At 41.1% G+C, this 26,066-nt stretch overlaps 1 protein-coding gene across 9 annotated transcripts in view; it reads left to right on the top strand.

Annotated features, from left to right (window-relative positions):
- Positions 1 to 26,066, top strand: part of CTNND2 (catenin delta 2) — a 935,473-nt gene that overhangs the window by 653,032 nt on the left and 256,375 nt on the right. For all 9 annotated transcript variants that reach the window (XM_021675376.2, XM_064375868.1, XM_064375870.1 and 6 more), the window contains one exon: positions 16,519 to 16,651. In XM_021675376.2, coding sequence (XP_021531051.2) covers positions 16,519 to 16,651 — 133 coding nt within the window. The remainder of the gene's footprint in view (positions 1 to 16,518; positions 16,652 to 26,066) is intronic.

Here is a 26,066-nt window from a genome sequence, read left to right as displayed (position 1 = left end):
TCAGACCTTGTTTAAAGAAAATATCTGTTCCAAATCAAAGCAGTAAATTTCGATTAGCTTAGCAAATCCCTTTTGGAGATTTACACCAGGAGAACACTCAGGTGAGTAGAATAATACAACGTAGGAAAAAGTATTTTGTCCAGAAGGTTTTATTTATTGCACCAACAAATAGCATAACTCTTCATGGAAATAGATATCTAGATGGTCTGTTGTATTTATGCATCATAGTTGTATTAGTTTGTTTTCACACTGCTGATAAAGACATTACCCATTACACTGGGTAATTTATAAAGAAAAAGAGATTTAATGGACTCACAGTTCCATGTGGCTAGGAAAGCCTCAAAATCATGGTGGAAGGTGAAAGGCATGTCTTACATGGCAGCAGCCAAGAGAGAATAAGAGCCAAGCAAAAGGGGAAACCTGTTATTAAATAATCAGATCTTTCGAGACTTAATCACTAGCATGAGAACAGCATGGGGGAAACCACCCCCATGATTCAATTATCTCCCACTAGATCCATCCCACAAACTCAGGAATTATGGGAGCTACAATTCAGGATGAGATTTGGTGGGGACACAGCCAAACCATATCAATAGTCCTTAATTGAATAAATCACTGAAAACTCACAAAAGCCAGAGAAAGGTAGGACATGACAAATCTAGGAGGAATTTGAACAAATGGAGCCCAATGAGAAGCAAGTAAAATTTTGAGACAGATCATGAAAGAAAGGAAAAGGAGAGGCATAAGAACCGGTTGAGAGCATTCATGGTTTTTTTTCTCCAGGTATGACCTTTTATTCTCTGTTCCATCTCCTGATCCTGGACCCTGGAATAACCTTAGACTGAGGTTGCCTGAGATTCTAAATGGAGAAAGCATAGCAGAGATATTTATTTGCAAACAGTTCATTGCTTTATAAAAGTCAGCAACATAAAATATCTTTGTGTGAAATACTGCTATTATTTAAATTACACAACTCTTGATTTAGAGGGGAGAAGGCAATTATAATTGAAAGATCCATAAGAAACACGGTGTTAGTCCTACATTAGATGAGTTTTATGTTATCCTAATGAAATTACTGAGGGATAAACACTTATTTTGGTGCCCAATTTGCAGCGGCTTATAAAAGTAGTAACAAAAAGTGTTTGATGAGACAGTGAGCCACCTGGGTAAGACTGTGGGCTCTGAAGAGAGCCTGTCTGTGGTTAATTCTGCCTCCATCACCTGATCATCTCTGAGACTCCAAGCAAGTGGCTGAAGCTGTCAGTACTGCAGATGCTACATCTATAAAATGGAATCTTTATGGCAGCATCCTGATAGGAATGTGGTAAACACTAAGTGGGGAAGGAATAAGAGCAGTTCTTAGCAACACAGAACATGCCATAAATGCGAGCTTGCATTAGATCGACTTCTACTTGTAAGAAATGAACTTATGCCAGTGCTTATTGTAGAATAATGTTATGTACAGGAGATAATCTCTCTGATTATTAAATCTCTGGTTGTCTATAGACATAGGGTAAGTATTACCTCCCCCCAGTTCCTGATCACAGCACTGCCGAAAAATCTAGAAAGAGCTGCTTGTTACACTGACCTGACAGCACTTTTCACATCACTGAATTTGTTTGCTTTCGCTGGCTCTCGTGCTCTCATGTGATTTCTCATTCTGCAATCTAAGTCCATGCCAGCCCAACAAAGGATCTGGAGAAAGGGCAACAGATGGGTATGAAGGAGGGTCCCTTAAGTTCAAGTACAAGATTGAAGACATTAAGAGCAATTTGATGCAGTGAAGAACAAGCTGAATATAATAAAGCATTTTCAGTAATGCTGCTGCCACTAAAATGGTGTTTTTGTCATGAACATTGCATGTCTCATTGTACTATACTCTTGCTAATGTAAAAAAGATAAAGCAATTCTAAATGCTGATAAACTTATAGTAAGTATTTTTAGATATATAAAGAGCTGTTGAGGACTGTTGTGATTTAGGACTTTCAAAGTCATAAAATGATACATTTCAAAACATTTACATCAGCAAATTTTTAGAAATGAGTGAAAATCTATTTTCCCAAATGACAAGTGTTTGTTTATTTTTCTTAGCTACTATGTCACTTAATTGGAATTCTGAGTATAAACTTTACAAGACGAATTTCCTATTTGTATGCATATAATTTGCCCTTCCCCCAGTAATTGATCATTTTGTTAAAGTTTTTCGTTAACGGTTAGGTCATAGCTGTCGTAAGGACCATTCGTTTGCTCTGTTCCCAAACTATGTGCCAAGGTGTCCCAGGGTAACACAGGAAACTCAAGGGATTCCGAGGGATAGTTTAAATCTTCAACATAAATACAGTATCTTGAAACCAGGTTGAAACATGAGCTCCGTTAGTTCACTTTCAAAATCCAGTTGTACCACATTCCTTTTGATGATGTCATCACTTTGCATACCTCGGTTTTCAGAGGTCTTTCTAATATAAAGCAAGTACTAGTGAAAATCAGCATAGGAGAGGATGTGAAGATGGCATGGTCTGCTTCCATTTTGAGAAGTTGTGCAGTGCCCCAAAGCACTGATATATTAGGATGTAGATAATTCTTCTTTTTTTCTTGAGATGAAGTCTTGTTCTGTTGCCTGGCTGGAGTGCAGTGGCGCAATCTCCGCTCACTGCAATGTCTGCCTCCTGGGTTCAAGTGATTCCCCTGCCTCTGCCTCCCAAGTACCTGGGACTATAGGCATGCACCATATGCAGCTAATTTTTTGTATTTTAGTAAAGACGGGATTTCACCATGTTGTCCAGAATGGTCTCGATCTCCTGACCTTGTGATCTGCCCATCTCAGCCTCCATAAAGTGCTGGGATTACGGATGTGAGCCACTGCACTTGGCCAGGATGTAGATAATTCTTAAGTTGTTCAGACCTAAGGACTTAATAAATGGAACTGTCAGGCATTTATTTTGGCCCGGGGAGGCATCCTGTGAAATTTGAAGAGGTTTGTGAACCAATAAAGTTCGGGAAGCTCAAGTTCTATAAAGTCAAGCAGACAAAACACTCCAGCCAATTACTGTATCCAGTCACTTCTCACAAAGAAAAAATGTTTGATTTATAAAAAATAAATCTGTACAACACTTAAATAATAAACCAATATTCTTAAAGACCCAAGTTCTTTTATTTTTTCCTAGTGGCTTCAGTTTGCTGACATGGAAATAGAACTTTAAAAATGCTTAATAATGAAACCATCATTCTTTAGTAAAAAAAATGATCATAGATGTAGCATGTGCATTTATTATTTGCATGAACAAAACTATGTTTCTCTGCCACTTAATCTTTATGCTATAGTCAAATCTCTTCCATATGCCCTGTGCACCCGTCTACCTCATTTTAAATTATAAAGGTCTGTGGGCTGGGTGTGGTAGCTCACGCCTGTAATCCAAGCACTTTGGGAGGCTGAGAGGAAGGATCACTTGAGCCCAGGAGGTGGAGACCAACCTGAGCAACGTAGCAATACCCTGTCTGTACAGAACTTTAAAAACTAGCTGAGTGTGTTGGTGCGTGCCTGTAGTACTAGCTACTTGGGAGGCTGAGACAGGAGGATCACTTGAGCCAGGAGTTCAAGGCTACAGTGAGCTATGATCACACCACTGCACTCCAGCCTGGGCAACAGAGCAAGATCCCGTCTCTAAAAAAAACAATAAAATTATAGAGATTTATGGGAGCAATAGAAGATAACACCTTTTAAATTCACTGCCAACTTTCAATTTTCAAATAATTACACACATTCTACTTAGAATTGGGCAGACACAGAGGTAAGAAAAAGGCTACCCTAAGACTTTATCAATGGACAGAAGTGAAAGGTAATTGGGTACCATTATCTTGAAGTCCGTATTATTTTTTATTATGATTGCACTTGAAAACAAAACTTGCTTATCTATTCAGTTGTACAGATATAGAATCATCCCAAGACAGTGACCTGTAGTTGGGCCTTTCCACATCCCTTTCACCTATGGTCCACTGTTGGTTATTTTATTCAAACTGAAGGGTGAAAATATTCTCCACATTTTATATTTAAAGAAATGCAGACTGTAAGTTAATAGCTTTTAGCAAAAGTACTATGAAATATGATTAAAGAAAACGCCTATGGAATTGCTTTGCTTTTAATGTCTAGCAATGAGAAATAATTATGAATGGATGCTCAGGCAGTGCAACCTTTTTATCCTCATATTAAGACTATGCCCAAATATTCATATGTTCTTTAGAATTTCTTTAAGGACAAAGTGAAGCAATACACATTGATGAGTGTATTTTGGTTGTTTTTTAACATGAACACTAATAACTGTAGATCTAATTAAATGGCTTTAGGTTTTTGGGTTTTTTTGTTTTTGTTTTATTCTAGCAGCTAAAGAACAACGCTCAAAAGCTTTCCTTCCATTCCTAATGTATTTCAGGTTAAAACAATGTAATGTAATCCATGAAGTCATTTCTCAAAAACTATACTGAAGTGTGAACTATGAATATGAATGGCAAATATGGATGCAAAATACGATGGCCCCTCAAACCACAAAAATGACCACACAACTCACAGTAGCCTGGCTGATATGAATGACTGCTTATTCTTAGCCAATCACAGGTTGAGCACTGCTCTGTTATTTTCTCCTTCTAGATAAGATTCCTCAAGATGCCCAGTCATGGAATGTCTCCTACATCCTGGTAGCACCTAATCCAGAACAAAGCCTTGCTCCTTTGAATCTTCCCCACCGCACCCAACACAAGTCAAATCTTGTCAGTCTGTTCAACAGCCTCTTACCAACATGTCCCATGGTTCCCCGTGGTGTGAGTCCTTTCTTATTATGAGCAATAAGCCCAACTTGGTTCAACCACAGGTGTGATCCTGATGTCCTTGGTTGGATGGCAGTGACATGGCTAGCAGCTTGTTTCTGAAGTTCACTCTTCCTGAATGCCATGCTACATGACCTATGTCCATCAGGAAATGAACCCATAAAACAAGAACAAGGAGTACCCTCTTCCTTCTTAGATAACAGGCCTTTTCTGGTAGACATCTGCTCCCAGTGTGTTGCCCATATAATCTAAGGGCAGGAACCAGGGTTTGGTACTAGAGGCTGAGAGCTTTGGAGACCAGAGTGACCAAATGTTAGACCAAATTAGACCACATTTTGTTAGATCCTATTAAGATTTTCTTTAGAGGAGGTATCTGTGCTCAATATTATCTGAGATCAATTCAGTTGGCATTCTTTAAAGAACTAAGATGAGACGATGAAGACAAAAATCAAAAATGGATGTTGTTAGATTATGTTCTAACCAAGACTAGACTCTGGTAAACCATCAGCCCCAAAGTATATGTTCATGATTCACATTATAAAGACACTGTGAGAGGTGCCTTTGGGACAGGGTTTCACTTCCAAAACACAGAGCTTAGAGTGGAATCTCAAGAGACAGTGTTCTTGTAGTTAGAATGCATCTGCCCGTATCATCGTGGCTTCTATCAGAAGTTAAGAAGTTTTCGTAAAGAGATTCATCAAGTGCACCATTTGTATTTTTTTCAGTGACAACTGTCAAATGGTATTGTTACCTAATTTATAAGAAAATGTGTTCTAGTCCTATGGTTTATACACAGTATATTTTAAGTTTATCAAGTTTCCTTGAATATATATAATACATGATATATATATGTACATATACATTATATGTATGTATATGTGCACATACTGTAATATGTATCATACATATATAATATCTACACACTATTATACATGTATGTCTGCACACATACATACACATGTGCACACATATATGTGGTGTATATATATATGTATAATAAAACATTTTGAGGGTGACCAAGGCCTTTGTGGTTTTCTCAAATTCTAATCCTGAGGCAAAATTCTGATCTTATGCTGATATCAACAAAGTAAAAACCACTGCTCAAATGTTCTTAAATCATGCACTTCTAATCCGAGTATCTTGGACATCAAATCCCTTCCCTCTTATTTCTTCTCCAGGTTCACAGGTCAAGGTGATTTTCTAAGAAACATCATGGTCTGTTAATTTTAAAATAGATATATAGTGATGAACATAAACATTTCCTATAAAGTCATCATGCTTTACAAGGTCAAGTTTATGGAGACGAATTTGTACTTTTTCCCTTGGTCTGTTATCACCAGACAGAACCTGTTAGAATTTCCAGGGCAACTAAATTCTTAAATGTTTGAGGTTAGTTTTTCATTTTGGAGCATATTTTTATTGAAAAAGTCTAGTTGCATTAATGGATGAATAAATTACTGTTTTAAAGTTAATTAGGTATTGCATAGGTATTATGACATAATTGATGATATCCACTGTAATCTAATGGTCTTTGAGAATGTTTATGTCTTCTAAAGGACCTAAATATTCTATAGAGAAGCAGAAATTTGTTAATATTTAAGCTACATGTAATTAAATATAAATAATAGCACAAATTGGGGCTGATCATTTTACATTATTCCTCGCCCCAACTTCTAATAAATTGAATCCAGAGAAGCAGCCCATGGCTTGACTAAGATTAACGTAAGGCACTTAGTACCCATAACAGTTCAGAGATAGCCCATTTTCTCATCATTTTACTGTTTTTCTCTCTTCACTTTACCAGCCAGTAGAAAACTTGCTAGTTGAAATAGTTCCTCCTAATTCTGAAACAAGAGATTCCAATCCCCACAAGGTAGCCTTGCCTGACTAACCTGTGCGGTGGGCTCAGGTCCCCAGTGCTGTGGGTGGGAGGAGAGGAGTGGGCTTCTCAGAGGGGCTCACAGAGGGCCTCTTTCTTTTCTCACACTCATGCGCCCCTCTAGGAATTCCTGCAGGCTCTGCCTTCAAAGGGCACCCAGATTGCCCGCACTTTTTAGCACCCTCTGTCCCCGCTGAGGCTACTGCTGCCCCTGCTGCTCTTTGCTCCCACCCCACCCCGCCCCTCAGAATCTGTTCTCAACCCAGCATCCAGCGGGGGCCTTTTTCAGAACTCAGCTTCATCCAGGTATCATTGATACACAAGAAATGCACGATTTTAGGCCTGCAATTTATGAGTTCAACATGCACGGATCCAGGCAGCCACCATCAAAGTGATCCTTTAAGAATGTGAGTCAGATCCCAGCATTCCAACGGCTTTCTTCTCTCAGAGCAGAAGCCAGAGGCCTGTGATGGCCGACACACCTGGGCCCCCTGTTGGTCTCCCAGCAGGACCTGGGACTCACTTTACTTCACCCCCTGACCTTCTTCCCTCTTGTCTAACATGCCAGGCACGCTCCTGCCTCAGGGACTTGTTACTCTCATTTTCCTGTTCTGGAATGTTCCCTCCACTCAGCTCCAGTGTCACCTTCTCAGAGCAGTCTCCCCTGGCCTCTGTATTTATAATAACTACCCCTACCCCCCACACCACTCACCTACAGACACACAGACTGCCATGTCCTGTCTCTACTTTGCTTTATTTTCCCATCCCACCTGTATGAGTTTCCTGGTGGTGGTCATAAAAAGGCACTACCAATTGGGTGGCCTAAAACAAAAGAAATTGATTCTGCCAGCGTTCAGAAGGCCTGAGGAACAAAATCATATGTCAGCAGCATAGCGTCTCTCCAGAGGCGCTGAGGGAGAGTCCTGGCTCCCTTCTCACTTCTGGTGGTGCCGGAATCCTCGGCGTCCCTGGGCTTGTGGCCGCGTCACTCCAGCCTCTGCCGTCATCTTCTCATTGCCTCTCTCTGTGTCCGTGTCTTCTGTCTCTTAGGAGGACACTGTCTTTTGACTTAGGGGCCATCCCAATCCAGTATGATCTAGTTTCCATCCTTACCTCAATTACATTTGCAAAGACCATATTTCCAAGTAAGATCAAGTTCTAAGGTTCCAGGTGGACATGAAATTTGGGAGACATGAATTTTGGGACATGAATTTGGGAGACCCCCTACATATGTATCACTATCTGACAAATAATGCATTCTGCTCTTTTAATAATTTTAATGACCAGTGACCAATCGAAAGTCAGCTCCCAAGAATAGGAACCTTTGCTCCATTCAACAGTGTATTCCACTGGACAGACACATGGTGGCCATTCAATATTGACTGGAGGAGTGAGAGGTTCCTGATAGAATCCTTAGACAAAGCAGGCAGGCAGGCAGCCTACAGGAATATGGCAAGAGGTGAAAGCTACTGAGCCCTACTGAAATAAGCTGAAGCTCAGGGAAGTTGCATTTCCAACTCTTAGATGAACGAGAGGTGGTCAGGAAGTCAGAGCTGATCAATGGAAGAGTCAGCCTCATAATCAAAGACACATTGAAGACTCTTGAATTGGAATCAGAGGTGGTACTTCTTGGCCTCTCTCACCTTCTTGCCTTGGTGGGGTGGTCTCTTTACAGGCTTAAAAGGGCCACGTCCTGGGGTCAGATGGGCTTCTGTATTAGATTCCTGCTGCTGCTAATACAGATTAACACAAAACTGGTGGCTTAAAACAACACACATTTATTCTCGTATCATTCTGGAGGCCAGAAGTCCAACACCAAGTTCATTGTGTTGCAGTCAAGGTGTCTGTACAGCCAGGCTCCCTTTAGAGGTTCTAGGGGAAACTGTCCTGGACTTTTCCAGCTTGTAGAGCTGCATTCCTTGCACCCCTTGGCTCATGGCCCCCTCCTCCATGCCCAACACAGCAGCATGGCCTCGTGCAACAGTGTTACATTGCCCTCTTCTTTGTCCAGTCTCCCTCTGCCTCCTTCTGATGACACTTATGATGGCATTTAGGGCCCGCTGTATAACTGAGGATCATTTTCCATCTCAGGATACTGACTCACATCTGCAAAGTCCATTTGGCCATAGAAGGCAGCATTAGCAGGTTCTAGGGACTAGGCTCTGGATAATGTTAGGGGCCACTATTCAGCCTTCCCCAGTGTCCTAACCAGAGTCTTATCACAAATATAGGGGCAGGTAGAAAAGGCCTCAGATCCCTACCCTCTAATTTCCCAGTGGGGATTCTGTCCTTTCACTGAAAAAACAGGAATAGCCCCTTCTCTCCTCTGTTCATTTCTCTCCTGTTGTCAGGGCTACTTATAAGGAAATAATCAAATCTGAAGCAAATCAGACATGAAAGGTGACCCTGTGTTTATAACATTTGAATTCTCTCTCTTTTGTTTGCTTTTTTTTTTCATTTCTGTTTTATCATCTTATCTCATATGTGGTTTGTCTGAGTTGCCTCGATCTTTTGTGAAAATGTAGGTAAAATTAATATGAGAAATTTCATATGAGAAGGGAATTATCTGTTTGGAGGGAGGAGCTGCTGGTTGGGTTGTCCCAGAGCACCTTCTACTTCCCCTTTTCACTGGGGAAGCTTGAACACATCTCCAGAGAGATCTGTGGCTGCTCCATCATGAGGCCAGGACCAGAAATCATGGTTGAGAGGATTAATGTTTATGATACAGTTTGGGGAATTAATTTTTCTTGCATATAAATCTTGGAGAAAGCCATTTCTTCCTTAAAAATGGTATAACCATTGAGCTTGATTTCCAGCACTAGTCATAATTTTCATGCTACTGTTTATATAAAAGCCAACTTGGTGTTCTGAAAAAAATGTGATGAATTGTATATGGCAGGCTGGGCACCGTGGCTCATGCCTGTAGTCAGCACTTCGGGAGGCCGAGATGGGTGGATCATTCGAGGTCAGGAGTTCAAGACCAGCCTGGCCAATATGGCGAAACCCCATCTCTACTGAAAATACAAAAATTAGCCAGGTGTGGTGGTGAGCGCCTGTAATCCCAGCTACTTGGGCGGTTGAGGCAGGAGAATCGCTTGAACCCGGGAGGCGGAGGTGGCAGTGAGCTGAGATTACGCCACTGCACTCCAGCCTGGGCAACAGAGTGAGACTGCCTCAAAAATAAAAACTAAAAATTGTATAGGGCAGGTTTTTGTTTTTAGTTAAAAACTATCCAGGAATGAAGATTAAGATATTAATACCTTTATATGTTTATTGTTGGGTAAATTCTCTTTGGTCAACAAGAATGTAAATATCTCTGTTTTGTTCTTTAAAGAATCTATCTAGCTTTCTTATAACCATCACCCCGCACACTTCCAACTATATCATCAAGACCAAATGAAAAACAAAATCCTCTACTTCCTCATGACTCAAAATATGGAAGTCAAAATTGGTACGGTCTTTAAAACTTTTTGAGTTCAGAGTTTCTAAAGGATTAAAATTATCATACATTTTAATAATGTCCACGCAACCCTGCCCTCAATGGAAATAGTTTAGATAGCAGTCAAAGTGAGCCACAACCACCACCATAAAGATTTGCTGAAAATATTTTGGAATTGCAAGGATGCTGGTTGTCCTGGGACCCTTGTCACTGGGGAAACTTGATAAGATATTGTGACGATGCATCAACTTTTTGATTTTGGTACCAGCAGAACATAGTCATGAACGGTTGAACGTCATCATGAACTGTTGAACACGGTAGCAAACCATTGCTGTTTAGCTCTATGCTGAGCATTGGGGTTTTAACAACTCAGATAGTCCATGTAAGAGTGAGGATTTAGTCACAATATTGTGGGCCTGTGTGACAAGTTTTAATGGAGAAAAGGTTACATTTGCATATCTTCAGTTCCATTAACATTTCTAAAGCGAAGCCCAGTCACAAATGAGAGTTTGGCTTCTGTGGAAGATTGTAGAGGGTTCTTATTTCTCCTCTTCTTAGTTCTTTACAACACCTGACATTTCTAGAGGGCCCGTGCTAGGTGCCAACCGCTGCTCTAAGAGGCTCACATATAGTATTTCTAATCATCCCAATAATACTCTCAGGTAGGAATTATTATCTCAGTGGGACAGATGGACTCACTGTTCATTTACACAGTGAGCACCTCCCTGCCAGCCAGCAAGGCTCAGACCCCAAGCCAAGGCTGCAGAGAAGTTAACAGTGGAGCAGGATTCGAACCAGGTCTGGTTGCATCCAAAGAACATTGCCCACTCTAGCACACGGCCTCCAAAGAGGGGTTAGGAAGAAAGTAAACTGTTTTGAAAGGGCAAATTTTACTACCAGCTAAAGCAGTGTCTCCCTTTACACTTAGAGTTCTTCAAATAAGTATAATGTCTAAATGAATACATACCAATGAAAGGTTATAAGGTTTATAAAACCTTAAGTGATATTACATAGATTTTAAGGAGAAATGATCCTTTGTATGTCTTATAGTAAAAATTACTAGAAAATATCTAGCTCTTAGTACTTTATCAAGCACTTTCATATATATTATTTTATGTTGGCATTTTAAGAGAAATGCTGTAAAATAGGTGGTATTATTCTTTATATTTTGATCCGTGGAAACCAAGGCCAGCAAGGTCTAAAGGACCGTCCTGTATTTATGGGATAAAAGGAAGAGAGCCAGATGTTCACATTCTGAACTCCTTGACGGTTATTCTGATGCCAAATCCTGATTCTAGTACAACAGTCAAGGAGGGAAAGATTTACAACATGCTTGCTCAACAAAACTGATCAAACACAGTATATGTTGAGACCAGAGCTTCTCAACTCAGGCTCTAGTGGCATTTGGGGACCAATAATTCTCTGTTGTGGGGACTGTCCTGTGCACTGCATAAGGTTGGCTGCTTCCCTGGCCTCTGTTCACTGGATGCCAGCAGCACCTTCCAGGGGGTTACAACCAAAACTGTCTTCAGGCATTGCCACATGTCCTCAGAGGGACACTGTTCCAGACATTATTACTTCTTTAGATGTTGTCTTAAAAAAAATCACTGTTTTAGACATTATTTCAAGAGAATGATTACAGCAGGCAACGTAGTTTTATAGCTACATTTATGGATTCAAGAGGCGACAACTGGCAATTTACTCCAGCTCCATCTCTTCAGTTCAGTAACACCTTAAGTTGCCTCTTCTGTAAAATGAAAATAAGCCACACAATGTTCTTTAAGGTTTAGATAATTAAAGACTGTGACCAGAGAACCTTGGCCACTGACGTTTAGTATGTGCTCACGTTATTACTGGAGATGATTATTCTGACTGTTGTAATTCTGAACAAATCTTAGTCCCTTTCTTTTTCACAATACAATCCACAGACCAGGTCCAGATTTTTTTGTATTTGAATGAAAGGTCTTTCATGATCTCATCTCAAACTTGCTTTCCAGCCCCCGCTCCAACTCCCACTGTTGCCAAGCAGCCCTCCCCGCTGGAGGCCCCCATCCCATTCACAGCCATGCCTCACAGTGGCTCACCTTTCCCAGATAACCCCTCCTGTGACGCCACACCCTTGCAGGTGCTGTTCCCTCCTCTGGTATTTGTTTGTTCCAGAACTTTTTTGTCTTGCAAGATTTTCTTTGTCCTTAAGGATTATGACCTTATGTGAAGAAACCATACTAGACACTAAATTCTGGCCAAAATGATTCGAACAGACTATTTTCTCCAGGCCTGCTGCTATTTCTCTGGGGTATATCTCCATGATCAACAAAACAAAAACCAAACTGAATCTCATTTAAGTGAAACAAAACTGTTATAGAAGAAGAGCCTTGGAGATAAATCATTCCCCCAGACTCTCTGCTGGAGGGTGCTCTTTTAGCATCTATTTTGTGAAATTGAGGAGAGCACTTGAAAAGATTAGTCTTTTCTTAGAGGGCAACTGCTGCAGTGACTGAGTCCCAAGGGGCCGCCAATTACGATAAACCAGGAGTCAACTGCCTGGAGACACAATGAACTCCAACACAGTTTCTGGGAAGCTGGTTTAAGGCCTGGGGATTTGAACACTAACTTACATTCACCTTCCAATCTTGTCTGGCTTTGTGATCTGGGCTTTTTCTCCTTCATCCGCTTCCACTGTGCCCCAGAGTTGCCCCATAAATGTTACACCCTAACATCACCCTCACAGATTGTTGTCTAAGCAGAGTGGGAAGTCACTGGAGCGTCTAAGCCATGGAGTTGTGAGATGTAATAGATACACAGAGAAGGCTGCTCAGGTTAGCAGCACGGAGAATGTCTCCTCTTGTGTGTCTGTGTGTGTTGGGTGTTGAATGTATACTGGGTGTATACGAGCGTTTTGGGTATGTGTGTATCTGTGTGTTGGGTGTGTGTATTTTGTGTGTGTGCATGTGTTGGGGGTGTGTATGTTGGGTGTGTGTGTTGGATAAGTGTGTGTTGGGTGTGTGTATGTGTATTGGGTGTGTGTTGTGTGTATGTATATGTGTTGAGTGTGTGTGTGTTGGGGGTATGTGTTGGGTATGTGTGTTAGGGGTGTGTGTTGGGGATGTGTGTGTTAGGAGTATGTGGGAATTTGGTGTGTGTATGTGTACTGGGTATGTGTTGTACATGTGTGTGTGTTGGGGGTGTGTGTGCTGTGCTGTGTGTGTGTGTTGGAGGGGTGTGTGCTGTGCTGTGTGTGTGTGTTGGGGGCGTGTGTGCTGTGCTCTGTGTGTGTGTGTGTATGTTGGAGGGGTGTGTGCTGTGCTGTGTGTGTGTGTTGGGGGTGTGTGTGCTGTGCTCTGTGTGTGTGTGTGTGTGTGTATGTGTTGGAGGGGTGTGTGCTGTGCTGTGTGTGTGTGTGTGTGTGTGTGTTGGGGGTGTGTGCTGTGCTCTCTGTGTGTGTGTGTTGGGGGTGTGTGTGCTGTGCTCTGTGTGTGGGGGGGGGGGCGGTGGTTACTCTAGAAATGACTCTTGCTCTTCTGAGAGTCACTGGTAGAACTGTGGAAACATTGTCCCAGTCCAAGCCCTTTCTTCACTCCTTGGCACCTTCATTCTTTCAAAACACATTTATGTGGACTCCGTTTGGTGTCAGGGAGACCTGTAGGAGCCAGCTGACAAAGATGACCAGGAGAGTCACGGCCCTGGCCTCAGAGCCTAGCGGAGTGAAGCAAGAGATGGTCACCTCATGTCCATAGCATGACTGTGTCATCCTCCACTGGGCACTGCATGGATACGAGTTGGGGAGGGATTCCCCAAGGAAGTCATAAAGAGCCTAAGGCCCCAAGTTTGAGTGAGAAGCCACTGGGCCAGGCAGGCCAGCTGACAGGAGGGCAAGAACAGGGGCAGGCCAGGGCCAGACAGGAGCCTGCGAGGCAGGAGTGGGCAAGCCCAGCAAAGGCCTCCAAGGTCATGGGAGTATCTTAGACTCTTAAGGACAGTGGGAGCCACTGAGGGGTGTGGAGCTAAAGTGGCACAATCACGTGTGCGTGTCTGCATGTTTAAATGCCTCAAGTGGGAAGAGCGGTGATTGGGAGGTGGGAGGAAATTTGCAGGTCAGCAGAGTGAAGGTGAGGTACAAGGTCTGAGAGAGCAGAAGTGGGAATGGAAGGGACACTTGGATTCCAGAGGTTTGGGGGTTGGGGACAGGGCAGAGCTGGCAACAGCCTTTCCTTTGACCTAGTGTGAGGGACGTGGATCCCTTCTGCACTCAAGACTCTTTGGAGTGTTCGTCCTTCCTGTCTGTTTGGGCAGTGTGTGTGCAAGTGCATGTGCACATGTGCATGCGTGTGTGCCAAGAGTCTCTAAGTCTGTTCCTGGAGTTCTTGTTCAAAAGGTGCATCTGGCATATGCCTTGTAAGCCATCACCTAATAGAGCAATTACTGACTAGTTAATAAAATAGATGGAAATGAATTCTTTACTAATTGCTTTCTGAAAGCATAGGCTTACCTGAATTCGTCTTAGCCATCCAGTGTCTCTGCACTTCTAATTTTAATTTACAGGTATTTAGGAGATTTTGGTTCAATTTGCCTAAAGAATCTAATTCTATAAGGCTACTCTTATTAAAAGGACTGTGCTATCTTAGCGTTGCAGATGTGGTTTAGAATAATGAAACAAAAGGAAATTAAAAGAAAAACAGGCTTTACATTTTTAATTCTATGATTGTTTGCTACTGTGATCACTTAGCCAAGAAGGACTGAATAGTTTGTTCGTTATCAGCAATTACTTAAGTAGGTTTCTTCGCAAATATGTTATTATACTGTATGTCTTTCTGAGTATGCATATATATTTAGAGAGAGAGAGAGAGAGCTGTCTGATTGTATGTAAATTTGTAAAATGCTCAATGCACGTTAAATAGAACTCCTTATCCTTCCAATAAAAACTAAGCCGCTTCAAGAGGTATTCTATTTCATATTGTACTCACTTGCTATAAAGGAAACACCAACATGTTTCAAGGTTTGCTTGACAACCTCTACCAGTTGTGATAAAGGAAAGATAAAGAGAAGAGGTTAGAATCTCTGAGGACACTTTTAACCTTTGTCTGTTCCTCCTCCATCCCATTTTTCGTGTCTCCTCTTCCCAGATGACAGCACCGACCTGGCATCAACAGGATGTATGCTTTTGAGTTGTTTCATGAGGAATAGAGGTGGCTGCAAAACTGGCTCATTCCTCTTCCTGCCTATCCTTTGGATAAATAGTGCCCTTTGGTGGCTTGTGGGGTCAAGTTTTTACCTGTGGTCTTGCAGTTGCTATTTTATTTCTCTGTTAAAAATTGGTTCCCAGCTGCAGGGATAGAATTCATACAGTTGGTCCTGTTAGCAGCATGTCTAACCGGCTGAGCAGAGATTTAATAAAATAACATTTCTTTGTGTGAAAGTACAATCAAGATAATATTTTTAAATGGACTTAAGTATTTTAGAGCATATTGCTTAAGATGACAACCGGCTTCTTAGAGTAGCTCAGATGTAAAAAGGAGGAGACAGGAAAAAAAAATATGTGCAGTGCATGAAATGTATTAACATTTTGCAAATAAGCCTAACTTTTTAAATAAATAATTTCCTTTTATAAAGTCATTATGTTATGACACTTTTATTCCCAGAGAATCATGTAGGGCATCTGTCCATTTTTAAAAAAGAGATTATGAAAATAACAACAGTAATAAAAATAGTAATATCAACATTGGCTGCTGTCACAACGTTTTGGATTGGACTCATCCAATTCTGTTTTCTCTTGTCTGATAATTTAGCTAAATGCTGTACCTGAATCAGGCTGTTGAAACAATATACTAGAATAGATATGACCTCTATATATGATCCATTTAAGATGGTCGTGGTGACACACGCCTGTAATCCCAGCTATTTGGGAGGCTGAAGTGGGAGGATCACTTGAGCCCAGGAGTTTGAGGCTGCAGTGAGCTTTAATTACACCACTGCACTCCAGCCTGGGTGACACAGTAAGACCTTGTCTCTAAAAGAAAGTTATAAATAAATAAAGAAATAATTCACTTAAGCCCAAATGAAAATGTATATATTAAAATCATATGCTATATTAGGTTACTTTTTTATAATCTTTATTAACATGTAACTTCAGTTGATAGATTGATCTGTATATGTAATCTATATAATCAAGCTGTGTAGTATACACATGTATGCACTTGAAAACTATTTACTCAAGGAAATCTCTTCCAAATCCTCTTACATGGATCTGCGTGTAAGAAAACCAGAACAGTCATTTGTGAAATGTTTTCTTATAAACTCTTAAGAAATTTCATACATGAGCTAACCATATGTTAACAGTGTGGTAGGATTTCTCTCTCATGTTCTCCCACCTTCTTTTGTTCAGAGAATTTGGATGGAGAGACCCAGAACTGCCGGAAGTGATTCAGATGTTGCAACACCAGTTTCCCTCCGTCCAGTCTAATGCGGCAGCCTACTTGCAACACCTCTGCTTTGGAGACAACAAAATTAAAGCCGAGGCAAGTGCTCCTTGGATTCTGAAATGAATGGTGCCAGATCATAAGCACTTAGATCTTTTTAATGTTGATGGGGAAAAGAATTAGGATAACTGAAGTTACGCTTTTAAAATTTAGATCTAAATGTATGACTAAAACATAGCACGTTTCATCTAATTAATTAGCATGCCTGTTTATGCATTCTTCCTTTTTTAGTATTTGAATACCAAGAACAGAGGACCAATGGTGTATGCTAGTTATCAATAGAGGCTGGATTGTCAGATGCCATACTTGGAATATGATTTGTCTTTCTCTTCCGGATTCTGTCTCTGGGAGTTTTTTCTGCCCCTAAATCCTAAAGATATACTAGGAATCATTTGTTCTCTCCTCAAATCACAGTATAGTTATTGCAGTCAGTATAAGCTATGACCTGTCCTTCCTGCAGAACTCATTGACAGGATAAGGATCGTAGGCAGGAAATTGGCTTTGTGTTACAACCAAGTGTTTGGCACTATTTACAAAGGAGTAGTGGATTAAATGTGGATATGTGTTCCATTAAGGAGACTATGGTCCATGTGCAACACGTAAACAACTGTTAACATGCTCTGTGTTTTTGGAATACATAAAATGCATATGTTGTGCTGTATGGTATTTTTGGAAAATCACAGTGGTCGTTGCAGCAAAATCTGACTTTTTTAGACAAGGGCCAAGCATTTGCATGTAAGGAACTGAGTTATCACTTTTTTAAAAAAGATTTATGAACTATAATGAGTCATCTTCATGGCATGTAAGCAATTTTGGGGATGAGGCTAAATTATTTTAAGAGTGGAAAGAGAGATTTGAAGATGTAATTGCAATTTATTATAGATTTTGCTTGCTTGCGTTGGGATATACATAGCTTCATGGCTTTTTGTTTTTTTCCACCTCTCTTCCCCTGGGCCTGCAAAGAACATGGTCTGTGCTCATTCTTATCAAGAAAGTCCTGATTCTTTGTGGAATGAATACAGAGCAGTGGTTCTCAACCAGGTGTGATTTTTGTCCCAATGTACATTTGACATCTGGAGACATCTTTGGTTGTCACAGCTGAAGGTGGCTGTGGGTATCACTAGTAGAAACTGGGGATGCTGCAAAATATCCCAGAAAGTGCAGGGCAGCTCCTCAAAGAGAATCACCCAGCCCCAAATGTCAGCAGTGCCAAAGTTTAGTTATAGAGAAATATTGTCCATCTATGAAAAATTTTAAATGTGAAAAAATGCCAACTGTTAAAAAGACCTAAAGCCTCATTAAAGTTATGTGATTCCTGTCCCAAACAGATGTTAATCGAGTCATTCTCTATTTGTAATAGGGAAAAAAATGGCCATTAAACGTGGAGGACAGATTCCTGATCAGGGGGTCACGTACCATCATCATATGTTATCTTTTTTTGAAGACCATAACTTTTTCTTTTTTGGAGACTATAACTTTGAGGGTTTCTCTAAAGGTCATGAAAGTATTTCATTTCATTGTTAGAATGAATGATTCAAGAATGTTGTGGTTCCCCACCGAAGTGGGATGGACTCCCACCCAAAATTTGGTTGTTCTGATGCCAAGGTTGCTGGCATCACTTACACACCAAGAGAGCCTGAAAAGGTGTCACTCACCCAGTGAGGCCTTCTGGGTCAAGCACAGTGGCTCCCAGGCAGGTCCCAAATTGGCTTCTGAAAGCTTTTGGAAAGGAAACTGGCATGGAGCTATTATGGTTGTAGGAGTGGGTTCTCACATGCAGATTGGGCCTTGTATGGTTTGAAACTCCTGTGGGTACCATGCAAATTCATGAGTTTTATCAGCTTGCTCTGATGTGGGGCAGAGGAGGGAAGGGTAAGGCTTCAAAGCTATCAGGAGTCAAACATCAAGAGATGGAGTCAGACCCTATTACAAGGAGTCACCCAGCCAGGTAGTGCAGGCTTCGTGGCCCAGGCAAGTCTTAGCTCGTGATCTGCCTCTGTAAATGTGATCCACGGGCCGGCCTTGGCACCTCTCAGTGGCGATGCCACCTGACAGAAGCTGTAGTGACAGCAGCTGTAGACTTGTTAGCGGCTACATCAGAATAACCCCTAGTGCATTGTGGTGAACACAGGCCTTACAATGAAGGGGCAACCAGCACATGGGTCATGGCGGATGGATGAGCTTCCCAGTCTGGCTTCCCAGCTTACCAGCTCAGTCACCTTAAACTACCTGACTATTCTCTGGGGCCTCTTTTCTAATGTTTAAAATGAAGATGCTGATACCTTCTCTGTAGAGTCTTTGTAAGAATTAAATGACTTAAACTGTGCAAACTGCTTAGTGGCGAAATGTGCATTCATCCACCTTCTTTTTGGCCAGTAACAGTTAAGACACTAAAGTTACTGTTTTATTTTATGTCTATTTCTGTGTGTCACTGTGTATACATGTGTCTCTTTGTGTACATGTGTCTGTGTCTGTGTGTGTGTGCCTGTGTCTCTGTGTGTGTATATGTGTGTGTCCGTGTGTGTGTCCATGTGTGTGTGTACATATGCGTGCTTCTGTTTATTTTTGGTATTTTGCTATGGGTGCCCTCAAGTTTGCCCATACCACTTCTCACTGTTTGGGGTGGCCCCCAGCAATTGGCACTCCAAGCAGCTGTTCACGTTATCGATGGCAGCCCCGCATGCTACCTTGTAAAGGCTGCAAACACTGTCAGGGCCCATGACAGTGTTCCCAGGAGGCATGGGAGGCTGGGATGAGAGGGAAGGGAAGGGTGGTGTGTGACGGAGTGCACACCCTGATCCCGAGTTGGCAAAATGAGATTGAAGTTAGCAAGTGTTAGCCAAAGGAACAAGGGAAGTGCAAAAGGCTTAAATAAAACACAGAGTGAGCTTCCAGAGTTTCCCTTTCTTTCTCCCATTCAGTGTACATGTGCACACACACACACATGCACACGCACACACACACACACACACAAACTCTAATAAGGATTCTACACAGATATATTTTGTTCTCTAACTCCAAGACCGAACTATTAGTAATTGGTTCTCCCTTTGTGACAGATGGCTGCCTGTCGTGTTTTCATACACAGACATTGATTTTGTAATTACCTGTTGTCCAAATACTAATCATGTAGGCACTAGCCTTTCCAAATTTACTCAGTCCTCTAGTTTTTCTATTGCATTTTATTGAACTGATTTAGCCCTTCAGTCTACATTTCATTATTGGTATTGACTTTACTCACACAACGGGTAGGCCATTGAACGAAAGGCAGGTCTACATTTGCTGCATGCAGAGGGTCATAAATCATGCCTTTCTTGTTCCTTATTCCTGTGCTTTGTACAGTTTTCATATAATAAAGCCAAGAACATCCGGGTTTTTTTCAAAATGATACCACATCTTCTATGTGTAATGTTGAGAATTTGCTTCCATAAGTCAGCAGATAAAATCCTCATCCCTAACTTCTCCTACTGCTCTAGTGAACTTGGATTTAAGACCATCTTCTCAGTTCCCCTCTGTATTAGTCCATTCTCATTCTGCTATGAAGAAATACCCAAGACTGAGTCATTTATAAAGAAGAGAGGTTTAATGGACTCACGCACGGTACTGCACGGCTAGGGAAGCCTCAGGAAATTTATAATCATAGCAGAAGGAAGGTGCCTCTTCACAGGGCAGCAGAAGAGAGAATGAGTACAAGCATGGGGAAATGGCAGACACTTAAAAAACCATCAGATCTCATGAGAACTCACTCACTCTCTTGAGAACAGCATGGGGGAAATCACCTCCATGTTCCAATTACCTCCATCTGGTCCCACCCTTGACATCTGGGGATTATTACAATTCAAGATGAGATTGGGGTGGGCACACAGAGCCAAACCATGTCACTCTACCCCTGGCCCCTCCCAAGTCTCATGTCCTCATATCTTAAAACACAGTCACGCTTTCCCAACAGTTCCCCAAAGTCTTAACTCATTTCAGCATGAACCCAAAAGTCTAAGTCCAAAGTCTCATCTGAGACAAGGCAAGTCTCTTCTACCTATGTACCTGTAAAATCAAACACAAGTTAGTTCCTTTCAAGATACAATGGGGGTATGGGCATTGGGTAAATAAAACCATTCCAAGTGGGAGGAGTCGGCCAGAACAAGGGTGCCAGAGGCCCCATGCAAGCTTGAAATCCAATAGGGCAGTCATTAAACCTTAAAGTTCCAAAATGATCTCTTTGGCTCCATGTCTCACTTGCAGGTCACACTAATGCAAGAGATGGGCTCCCATGGCCTCAGGAAGCTCTGCCCCATGGCTCTGCAGCTTACAGCTGCCCCCCTCAGCTGCTTTCACAGTCTGACATTGAGTGTCTGCATCTTTTCCAGGCACATGGTTCCAGCTCTCAGTGGATCTACCATTCTGGGTTCTGAAGGATGGTAACCCTCTTCTCACAGCTCCACTAGGCAGTGCCCCAGTGGGGACTCTGTGTGGGGGCTCCAGCCCCACATTTGCCTTCCTTGCTGCCCTAGCAGAGGTTCTCCATAAAGGCTCAACCCCTGCAACAAACCTCTGCCTGGACATTCAGGCATTTCCACACATCCTATGAAATCTAACCTCAGTTCTTGACTTTTTGGCACTCACAGACTCAACACAACATGGAAGCCACCAAGGCTTGGGGCTCACACCTCTGAAGCAATGGCCTGAGCTATAACTTGGCCCCTTTTAGCCATGGCTGGAGCTTAAGCAGCTGGATGCATGGCACCATGTTCTGATGTTGCACAGAGCAGGGAAACCCTGGGCCTAGCACACAAAAACCGTTTTTCCCTCCTAGGCCTCCAAGCCTGTGAAGGGAGGGAATGCTGTGAAGGTCTGTTATATTCCCTGGAGAGTTTTTCCCCATTGTCTTGGTGATTAACATTTGACTTCTTGTTACTTATGCAAATTTCTGCAGTGAGCTTGAATTTCTCCCCAGAAAATGTGTTTTCCTTTTCTATCACATTATCAGACCAAACATTTTTCAAACTTTTATGCTTTGCTTCCTCTTGAATGATGGCTTAGAATATTCTTATGCCACATACCCTAAATTATCTTTCTCAATTTCAAAGTTCCACAGATCTCTAGGGCAGGGGCAAAATGCTGCCAGTCTCTTTGCTAAAGCATAGCAAGAGTCACTTTTGCTCCAGTTCCCAAGATGTTCCTCATTTCTATCTGAGACCACCTCAGCCTGGACTTCACTGTCCATATCTCTACCAGCATTTTTGTCAAAGCCATTCAACAAGTCTCTAGGAAGTTCCAAACTTTCACATATCTACCTGTCTTCTTTTGAGTCCTCCAAACTGTTCCAACTTCTGCCCATTACCCAGTTCCAAAGGTGCTTCCACATTCTTGGGTATCTTTACAACAGCACCAAACTCCTCGTACCAATTTACTGTATTAGTTTATTCTCACACTGCTATGAAGACACACCCAAGACTGGGTAATTTATAAAGGAAAGAGGTTTAATTGACTCACAGTTCTGCAGGGCTGGGGAGGCCTCTGGAAACTTACAATCATGGCGGAAGGCACCTCTTCACAGGGTAACAGGAGAGAGAATATAGGTAGCTTCCTTTTACTTTTTAAGGTGAGATATATCTCATTTCAGTATATGCCCACTTTCCGTCTGGAATGAACAAATCTAACTTCTGTAAGAAAAGTGTTTCTAACCTGCTGAATCAAAACATAGGTGCAAGGGAAATGCCAGATGCTCAGATCTCATGAGACTCACTCATTATCATGAGAACAGCATGGGGGAAACCACCCCTGTGATCAGATTCTCTCTACCTGGTCCTGCTTGTGACACATGGGGATTTTTACAATTCAAAGTGAGATTTAGGTGGGGACACAGAACCAAGTCATATCACCCTCCAAGCAGTGAGGTGGAACTGAGGAGGGAGGGCTGGGTGGAGTCTAGCTCAGCAATCTCCAGTGACTAAGGCAGAGTTTGCATTCTACTGAGTTCTCTGATCCAGTGTAAGACATTTAACTTTAAATACTTTGTAGATCAGCAAGTGTTTAAAAACTGAGATAGAGGTGTAGTCACATAGGCAGTCGTCAGGACCAGATTGAGATAAGAGCAGAAGAAAAGCAGTTAATAAAAATTAAAGAGTATGGGAGAAGGAGAAGGAATAAAGTGAGGGTTCAGGTGATTGCTGCAAACACAGTAAGTTTGTGGGGTCCATATTCATGGGATGATGAATATCTGAGATACAGGTGGGTCTTCCCACTTTAAAGGGCACAGGCATGATTAGTGTGGATGGATGGCAGTACTGCTTGACCTATATCTGTCAACTATACTGTTTCCTAGATTGTTGGGAATATCACCATAAATTAAGCTTTTAGATACAGGAATTATTAAACATGGAAACTTCCCCAAGCGTATGAACCATAAGCATCTTTTAGGAGGTATCTAAATGTTACTAACTTTTGAGCATTTTTTATAAATCCTTTCCTCATTCTTTTTGGAAACTCCCCTCAGTTAAGAATAGTATGATTATTTCATTGATTTCATGCACTTCATGGGCTGTGAGGATTGTAGTTTATTTATGCTCATCCTACCTGAATTTTTCCCCATTTTTTCCAATACACAAACTAGAGTCAGCATGCAGCTGGCACCCCCTTTTCACATACAGATGGTTTTACAAAAAAAGGAATATATATATATATTCCTCTTTTATATATATGTATGTATATATATACAAATATATATAAAAGTATATATGTATATATGTATGTATATATACATATACATATATGTGTGTATATACACGTATATATATACATATACTTTTATATATATGTGTATATATATTTATATATATGTATATATATGTGTGTGTATATATATATAGGCAAATAGGGATTATTTTTTAATGTTTAAATGTTTCTTTCTACATACTTATTTATTTTTAGAGACAAGGCCTCATTCTGTCACCAAGGCTGGAGTGCAGTGGTGTGCAATAATAACACACTGTAGCCTTGAACTCCTGGGCACAAGTGGTCCTCAACCTTAACCTCCCAAGTATCTGGGATTATAGGTGTGTGCCACCATGCCAAGATAAATATTTTATTTTAAGTTAATAAATCAATTAATTTAAAAAAATTTTGTTAATCTAACAAAAATTATAAATGTTCAAATAATTTGAAAATGTATTTTCTTTTAAACATAGAACCTTCCTTATTAACATACCTCATTTTAAAACAACATGCCTTATTTCAAAAATTCAAACTTTATTATATGACTTTATATGTGAGAAGGATTAACTTGTATTCCTTTCTTTTTGATAGAAATATCTGGTGACCAGCATTGATAAAGAAGTATTTTAAGGTTTTGACCTGATTACTTCTTGTTATATCAAAAAGTAGCTTCAGCCATCTTTTTGAGGTGTTTAAAGAGATGTTTAAAGATCTTATATAGTAAACTTACACAGGCCCAAGATAAGAAGTCTTGCTCTAAGAAATCAGTATCGATTTTATTTTTCTAACTCCCAACAATCTTTCCAATTACCTTATCATCCTAACTGCTATAAAGCATTTTTGTTCTTAATGAAATTTTCAGTTCTAGTGGAAAGCAAAAGAGTGTATTGATAGTTTGCTTTGTGTTAGTAGAAGGGTCCAAATATCAATAACATATAGATCCTATCTTTAAGGAATCTGGCTGGGTATGGTAGCTCATGCCTGTAATCCAAGCACTTTGGGAGGCTGATGTGGGAGGATTGCTTGAGCTCAGGAGTTCAAGGTTAGCATCAGCAGCAAAGCCAGAGCCTGTCTCTACAAAAAATACAAAAATTAGCTGGGCATGGTGGTGCCCGCCTATAATCCCTGCTACTCAGGAGACTGAGGCAGGAGGATATCTTGAGCCCGGGAGGATGAGGCTGCAGTGAATGGAGATCGTGCCACTGTACTCCAGCCTGGGTGACAGAGTGAGACTGTCTCAGAAAAACAAAACAAAACAAAACAAAAACAAACAACCTACAGGACAGACAATAAGTAAACAGGGCATTCTAATACCATGTGTTAGGCATGATGGAGAGGTGAAGCCACAGCAAGAAACTGGGCTTTCTTTTTTTTTTTTTTTTTGAGACAGAGTCTCCTCTGTCTCCCAAGCTAGAGTGCAGTGGCACATTATTGGCTCACTGCAACCTCTTCCTCCTAGGCTCAAGTGATTCTTCTGCCTCAGCCTCCCAAGCAGCTAGGATTACAGGCATTCACCACCATGCCTGCCTAATTTTTGTGTTTTTAGTGGAGACAGGGTTTCATCATGTTGGCCAGGCTGGTCACAAACTCCTGACCCTCAGGTGATCCACCAGCCTTGGCCTCCCAAAGTGCTGGGATTAAGGCATGAGCCACCATGCCCAGCTAACAGGTCATTCTAATACCGTGTGTTAGGCATGATGAAGAGGTGAAGCCACAGCTGGCGAGAGTCCTTACAAAATGCTTACATCCCAGCCTTGCAGAGTCAGGGAAAGTGACTGCCTTCTACAGTGATGGCTATGCTAAGTCTTAAATCAGAATTTGCCAGAAAAATATAACCTAAGGCATACCCACTTAGAATTGATGGAAGACGGCTCATATTTGCAGTTGTCTGTTTGTGTGTGTTTCTGTATGTCTAGACTAGTTTCAATATATTTATGTTATTTATGCTAATAATTTGTCTAAATTCAGATTACCTTTCTTTAAGAATAGAACATAGAAATGGATTTTTGTGTATAAAATATGCATACCTTTTCCCTCCCCTATAACTTTATTTTATTCCAACAAATTTAGAACATTTCATCGTTAAAAAATGGAGACTTGTTCCTGTCTACTAGACTTAAAGTGCTTCATAATTTCTATTTTATTCTTAGTTCTTTCTGCCTCATATAGTTCATGTGAATATGCTATTCATCTTTTCAGTTGACTACCTTTGAATCATTTCTTCTCTTTCTTTCATCATAAATTGTTTCACATTTTTGGAAAAAAGCCTGTATTACATTGATTTGGTATCAGTAGAGAGGATACCAATGAGCTTATAGCAAGGGCTCTGGAGCCAGGCTGCCTGCATCTGAACACTGGCTGCTGTACTACTTTCTACCTCAGTGGCCTTAAGCAAGTTGCTTTACCTTTCTGAGATTCAGTCTTCCAGACTATGAAACTACATGGAGACTCCATGTCATGGCAAAGAGAATACACTTAGACTGCCAGCACAGAGCAGGTGGCAAAGGAGTGTGAGTTATTTTTAATATGTGTTGCAACATAAATAAGGAAATTTCCTTCTAACAGTTACATGTAAAACCAATTCCATAGTTTTATAGAGAGAATACGTGTATTGTTTGTCATCCACATTTTGAGATCTGCTATTGTCAGCAAAGGAAGTTGAACACACATGTTGTGCGTGGCTCTGTGCTAAGCTGCTGTTTTAACAACTAGATTCAACTACTGCCCTTTAGAAAGTTAGAAT

This window comes from Aotus nancymaae, unplaced genomic scaffold, assembly GCF_030222135.1.
Source record: "Aotus nancymaae isolate 86718 unplaced genomic scaffold, 86718_ANA_hifiasm-v0.15.2.pri h1tg000014l, whole genome shotgun sequence".
NCBI lineage: Eukaryota > Metazoa > Chordata > Mammalia > Primates > Aotidae > Aotus > Aotus nancymaae.
This window is presented reverse-complemented; position numbering and strand designations above follow the sequence as displayed.